At 47.5% G+C, this 6,087-nt stretch overlaps 2 protein-coding genes across 2 annotated transcripts; both read left to right on the forward strand.

Annotated features, from left to right (window-relative positions):
- The first annotated feature begins 455 nt into the window (after positions 1–455).
- tpgs1 (tubulin polyglutamylase complex subunit 1) lies at positions 456–1,938 on the forward strand. Its single transcript, XM_086050341.1, has 2 exons — positions 456–845; positions 1,353–1,938. Exons 1-2 carry the CDS (start codon positions 472–474, stop codon positions 1,930–1,932), a joined length of 954 nt encoding a protein of 317 aa, XP_085906467.1. The 5' UTR covers positions 456–471; the 3' UTR covers positions 1,933–1,938.
- Positions 1,939–2,630: 692 nt separating this feature from the next.
- On the forward strand, positions 2,631–5,831 carry LOC147137225 (uncharacterized). The gene is made up of 4 exons (XM_086050337.1): positions 2,631–2,808; positions 3,152–3,700; positions 4,079–4,239; positions 4,439–5,831. The coding sequence occupies exons 1-4, from the start codon at positions 2,641–2,643 to the stop codon at positions 4,863–4,865; spliced, it is 1,305 nt and encodes a 434-aa protein (XP_085906463.1). The 5' UTR covers positions 2,631–2,640; the 3' UTR covers positions 4,866–5,831.
- The last annotated feature ends 256 nt before the right edge of the window (positions 5,832–6,087 follow it).

Consider the following 6,087-nt stretch of genomic DNA (forward strand, 5'->3'; position numbering starts at 1 on the left):
CTAAAATAAATGCAAAATAAATCAAAATTAGTAGTTTTCTCCTGGTAATAAAAAAAGGAACATTATTTTCTTAGTGTCTTATGTAATGTATTATATTTATTAGAAATATAGATAGAAATGATCTATAAACAAAATATTAAATAAAAACAAATTATACTGTCTTTGTAAAGGCTAAATGTTGTTACATGAAATAAAATATCGTAAAAAATGCTGTATATTTTGAAAGAAAAAATCAAGTAATAATTTAATTGAAGTTCGAATCCCAGTGTTTTTCTCGAAATAACAGTACTAAGAATATTAAAATGAATTCATTTTAGGATCTTATATGTTTTATTTTGTGTACACTACAAAACGACTCAAAATTTAGCATTAAAAAAAAAAAAAAAAAAAAGGTCCTGCAGCTTTAAGAGAGACTGCCACTCCCCGCATCTACTTTCACTTCCGTTGCTGCGACACGGGACGTCAACAAACATGGCCGATAGAGAGAAGCGCCGGTCCGCCGGTTCCGGGTTGTCTCCCGCCGCGATGGTGGCCGAGCCGGGCCCGGCCACCAAAGCCTCCGGGCCGGGCACCGACCGCGAGTTCCTGTCGCAGGCAGGCGTCGGAGAGCTGCTTCGTGGCGCCTTGCTGAAGATGGTGGAGGCCCGGCCGGACGACCCCGTCGGCTTCTTGGCCGACCACTTCGGCAGCCTGGCCGCTGCCGTGGTGGAGAGCGGCGGCGAAGACCTCAAGGAGCCGCGTCTGAGCGACGGCCGGTCGGGGGAAGAAGGAGGGGGAAGCGCCCGAGCTCAGCAGCGACTCAATCGGGCGCTGTGGCACCTGCGACTGGCCCACCACTCGCAGGGGTAGGCTATCAGTAATGCCACACTCATTATCTATTAGGCAACTCGCTATGTTACCTCTGAAACTAATGTAAGTATATTTTGACACTTGTGTAGAAAATGGGGAGGCTTACATCTGGGCGGACACAAGTGATATATTTAGAAAAAGATTTCATACATAGATGGATTAAAAAAATAAGACGAATGCAGTGATTTATAGATAAACATTTAGAAATAAATACAAATGTATTCAAATGACTACAAACACAATACAATAAGAGAGAACTCAACAAATGCACTCTTTAATAAATAAACAGAAAAGAATTACTTGTAAACCATGGTGACCCTCAAGTGTGAATCGAAACAAATTTTCCAATTCGAAATGCATTTTGTTACATTATGAAAAAAATTGACGTGCATAGTTACATTTTTTAAAATTACAGTATGGTCTGACGTCAACGCCCACCTGTATAGTAATTGGTCTATAAATACAACACAATAAATATCTTTTTTTTATGTCTCGAAACCCAGATCTGCATTTTACAACAACGTCCGTGTGGCTTATGACCTCCTGAGCCTCACGGGACCTTTCGGGCATGCGGATGATGGCGGCTCCCCGAGTGCTGTGGGTGGCGGGGTGAGCGGTGGCCTGTACACTCAAACCCTGCGATGCTTGTGCGGTGAGGGTGGCGTCCCGGCCTCCACTTCAGCCCCCCTGCTGTGCCGCCTTCATTGCCATGATCACGAGGCCATCCCTTATGGTGTCTTTCGCCACGGCGTGCTGACATGCGCCGTTTTCTCCGACTACATCCGGCAAGCGCAACGGCTCTACGCCCAGGTGTGCCGGCCGGACGAGGGGCCGGCTTTGCGGGCCCCGTGCCTGGCCGTGCTGGGCGCCCTGAGGGAGGCTTTGGAGACGTCGCGCGACGCCGATCCCCCCAGCGTCAAGGCACTGCGCCGCCTGGAGGCCAGTGCCAAGATGTCGCCGCACCAGCTGGCGCGCGCCATGACTGAAGCGCAGGCGCGAGACCCGTCCGGCCACATGGACGCCAAGGAATTTGAGACCGCCGCTGCGGAACTCTTTATCGCTCGTGTGAAAGTCGTCTCGTAGCGTTCTTTTCTTTTTTTGTTTTTCTTTTCAAGGCAGATGTATTGAGGAAACGATAAGTGATTATTTTAGCTTTGCTAAGTTACTCAAAGACAACCAAACATTTTGCACATACCTGTGGGGAAAGAATGCCTTCCACAAACTTAAGGATGGAAGTTTGATTCTGAGGCAGTCCCTTTAGAAGTGGCTACTATGTCTTGCGATGGTCTATGTTTCTCTGTTATGTTTTCATTTTTAAAAATGAAATGAACTTTAAAATACTGTACTGGAAAATACAGTAAATCACCCATCCATCACTGAGAGAAATGTTACACATTTGTCCTGTAGGTGGTGCCATATGCTATTGATGAACCGGTAAAAGAACCCGGAAGAGTACGTCCTCCAACCCACATAAGAGCTCTGCATTTTTCTGTCGCTGTTAATATTACCTCTTCAAAGCGTGTATGTTGTGCTTCTACGGTGCTTATCCAAGTTAGTAAGTAGAAAGTTGAACAGAAGGAATAGACCGAATCGTGACTCGAAGTTATAGCTTGTGAAAACGAAGAGAACCCGAAGTTCTCCCGCTTCGCATTACAAGCCGACGAAGAAAAACCGGAAGTGTGCCTCCTCATCTGTAGCCTATGACAACATCTCAATTCTCAGAGGCAATTGTTCTGTCGCTTTTAATATTACCTCGTTTAAATCAAATGTGTTACGACGATACGCGTCAAAATGGAAGAAGACGATGAGCGGATGCGGCCTTTCGTGTTTCTCATGACCTACATGCTGCAAAAGCGCCGCAGGGACGTAAACAACGCGGACGCACAGCGGCGCAATGAGATCCAAAGACGCCTGAGACAGCGACAGTACTTCTTCCAGAGGCAGAGGAGAATGATGATGGTCAGACTCCACGATACATTATGAGCAATATTGGGTTTTTTTTTCAGGCAGAAAAATCTTTAGCAAAGTCGATACAGTAATTGTGGTTACACGCCAAGATGTTGGTATGAAACTTCTTGTAGGTCTTTGTCTAAGAACTGCAATTTTTTTTCTTTATGAGGGAGTGAGTCACATCAACAGCCTTTTATTCAGAAACTTTGCATGATTTATCACCACCTCCAGGCTCCGTGCGAGTGTGTTCATTTTGCATATGTGTGTTTGACTGTCCTGTTCAATAAATGGTCGCTCTCATCAAAACTTTAAAGTGCCACTTTATATGTGTAGTCTCTCTTCCCCCCCCCAGATGATGATAGCTGGGGGCATTTGCTCCAATGCTCACTTCCGCACCCGCCCTTGGACCACCGTTCCCAGCACGGACTGGTGGGAGCGAGTCGTGATGACGGAGTTTCAGCCTTCTGACTGGCTGGACAAGTTCCGGATGAGCCGGGAGACCTTCTTCTACCTCTGCGACAAACTGCGCTCCCGCTTGACACGTCAGGACACCAGCTTCCGCCTGGCGCTGCCCGTGGAAAAGCGCGTGGCGGTAGCGCTGTGGCGCCTGGCGTCCAACGTGGAGTATCGCACCATCAGCTCCCTGTTTGGTGTGGGCAGGTCCACAGTGTGCAAGTGCGTGCGGGACTTGTGTCACAGCATCGTGGCGCTGCTCCGCACCGACTACCTGCGGCCCCCTGCTGAGCCCGAGTTGGAGGAGTCGGCACGCTTGTTCCTCTCCCAGTGGGGCTTCCCGCATTGTGTTGCCGCAGTGGCCACGCTGCACACAGCCATCATCACGCCGTCCAGCAATGCGTCCGATTACATCAACCCCGCTGGCTGGCTCTCGGTGCTGTCTCAGGTGGGTCCATTATTCCGTATTTTACACTGATTATCCTTATTAGGGTCGAGTATGTCTGAGCTGGAATTGAAGCTGACAAGAGGCTGAGTTCACCCTGGACTGGTTGCTAGCCAACTGCCCGACACACATAGACAAGTAACCGTTCACACTTACAAAAAATTAAGAGCAGGAATAGGCTATTTAAATTATGGAGGGGGCCCACAATTCTTCATCAGCACTTGAGCCATCCATCCATTTATCCGTTTTCCAAACCGCTTATCCTCAGTAGGGTCGCGGGCGTGCTTGGAGCCGATCCCACCTGTCTTCGGGCTGTAAAAAAAAACATGCAAGCAAGAAGGGGGGGAAAAAACTACATGCCGCTTGTCTTTGATGTGACAGGTGACAGTGAACGGTAGCGGGCAAATCTGGGACATGTGCGCCTGTTTCCCCGGCGGGTTCGAGCCAGCGGAGATCTTGCAGAAGTCCTCGCTGTGGACCACGGCAGCGGATGGCGGACTGTCGCTGGTGCCGCCGTCTTTCTTCATGGGAAGACAACTCAAGTAAATATTTTCATGGAGCCCTTTACACACAGACCGCTAAAGTTATCGAAGGACCTGGCATTCATCCGCATCTGCCTTCTACACAGAACCCAGCGAAGCAAAAAAAAAAAAAAAAAAAAAAATCCCTTTCATAGAGCTTGCCCTTACAATATTGTCTCCGTCAATTTTTAATCATGTTTTGGTCCCTCCTGTGTTCCAGCTATGTGCTGTTGGGTGAGCCGTGCTACCCGCTCCAAAGATGGCTCCTGAAGGCCTACCCGGAGAAGCGGGCCACGCGAGCCCACCCGGCGGCGCCTAGCGAGCCCCAAAACCTGTTCAACCGGCGGCTGCGACGTGCCCGCCGCGTAGCCCAGGAGGCGCTTCTGCGGCTCAAGGCGCGCTGGCAGTGCCTGAGCAAGCGCAACGACTGCAGCCTGGACGTGGTGCCCGCCATGATACGGGCATGCTGCATTCTGCACAACGTGTGCGAGTCGCACGGCGATGCCTTCAACGGCGAGTGGCTGGCCGAGGTGGCTGAGGCCGAGAGCCCGCAGCCCGCCTACGCCGAGGTCGACTGTGACACTGACCAGAGTCAGGGCGAGGAGGTGCGACAGCTCTTCTGTGACTATTTTCAACAAAACGACTGACTCAAATGGATTCTTACATGTGGAAGACCTACTTAAAAAAAAAAAACTAACCTCACGTTTTAAACGCATTATATCCTAAAGTTACTTCAACCATGTCTATCACTAAGCAAAATGGCTGCATTCATCACAAAAATCTTGAGCGATACAGAAAAGTACGCGGAATGGCGTCAGTTGTAACATTAAAGCAAAAAAGCAAATCAATCCACCTCAGCTGCCAGAAACAACAGAAGCTGTACATGTCGAATTGTATTCATAACCACTGGTGGAGCTAGAAGGAGGGCCGGGGGGCACTGCCCCCCCCCCCCCCCCCAATTATGCTTGCCCCCAACAGTAGAAGGAGGGCTGGGGGGCACTGCCCCCCCCCCCTGAATTATGCTTGCCCCCAACAGGTCCCAGGCCCGATAGTTGATTTTTGGGTATTTGACAATTTTTCCCCCCGTTCAACTAATAATTAATCTTTATCAGTGTTTAGGGAAATGTTTATTTGAGCTAAAAAAAAAAAAAAATTGGGGCAGGGGGAAAATTAATCAAAGGGCAACAGAATGTGCGCCCCGCATACCGGTGCCAGTTGCTCATCCATGGACTATGTACTCCCACAGTGCGTCAACTATCTGAAAACCTTTGAACATGAAATTTAACCATCTACATTGGTCTATTTCCCCTGATATTTTTTAGGCTGAAAGTGGAAATTTTATAACATTGTGTGATTGTAAGTGATGCTAGTCTAGAAATAACAATAAGCTACTGTCATATTTTTCATAGTGTGCGTAGAAAATTGAAAGATGAGGGAACAAGATATGAGTGATTTCTAAAGGGAAACAAATTATGTATTTTATTTTTATTATTTATAATTGTATCTATTGAAAATGGTTTGTATATTTATAACTCTGTGTTGCCAATGTTTTACGTGTGTGTGTATGTGTGCAAATTTTATTCAACATAAAAATGGATGTGGATTGTTGATAACATGTTTGCAAGTTTTTGTTTTGCGGACCCACCGAGATACCCTTGGCCACCACAAGGATCTGTATTATTTACAAAAAAAAGAATTAAACGAAAGCTAAAGAAAACATCTTAACCAGGGGTGCCAATAATTATGGAGGGTGCTGTAGCAAGCAAAAATAAGTAATAAATCAGTGCATTTATTCTGAGGTGATCACATTGTCGGGTTATGCAGCAAATTGTGCGCCTTTATAGCACATACAGGCACCCGCTTTGCCGT

The sequence above is a fragment of the Filicampus tigris genome, chromosome 13 (genome assembly GCF_054856515.1).
Source record: "Filicampus tigris isolate MCC_2025a chromosome 13, RoL_Ftig_1.0, whole genome shotgun sequence".
NCBI lineage: Eukaryota > Metazoa > Chordata > Actinopteri > Syngnathiformes > Syngnathidae > Filicampus > Filicampus tigris.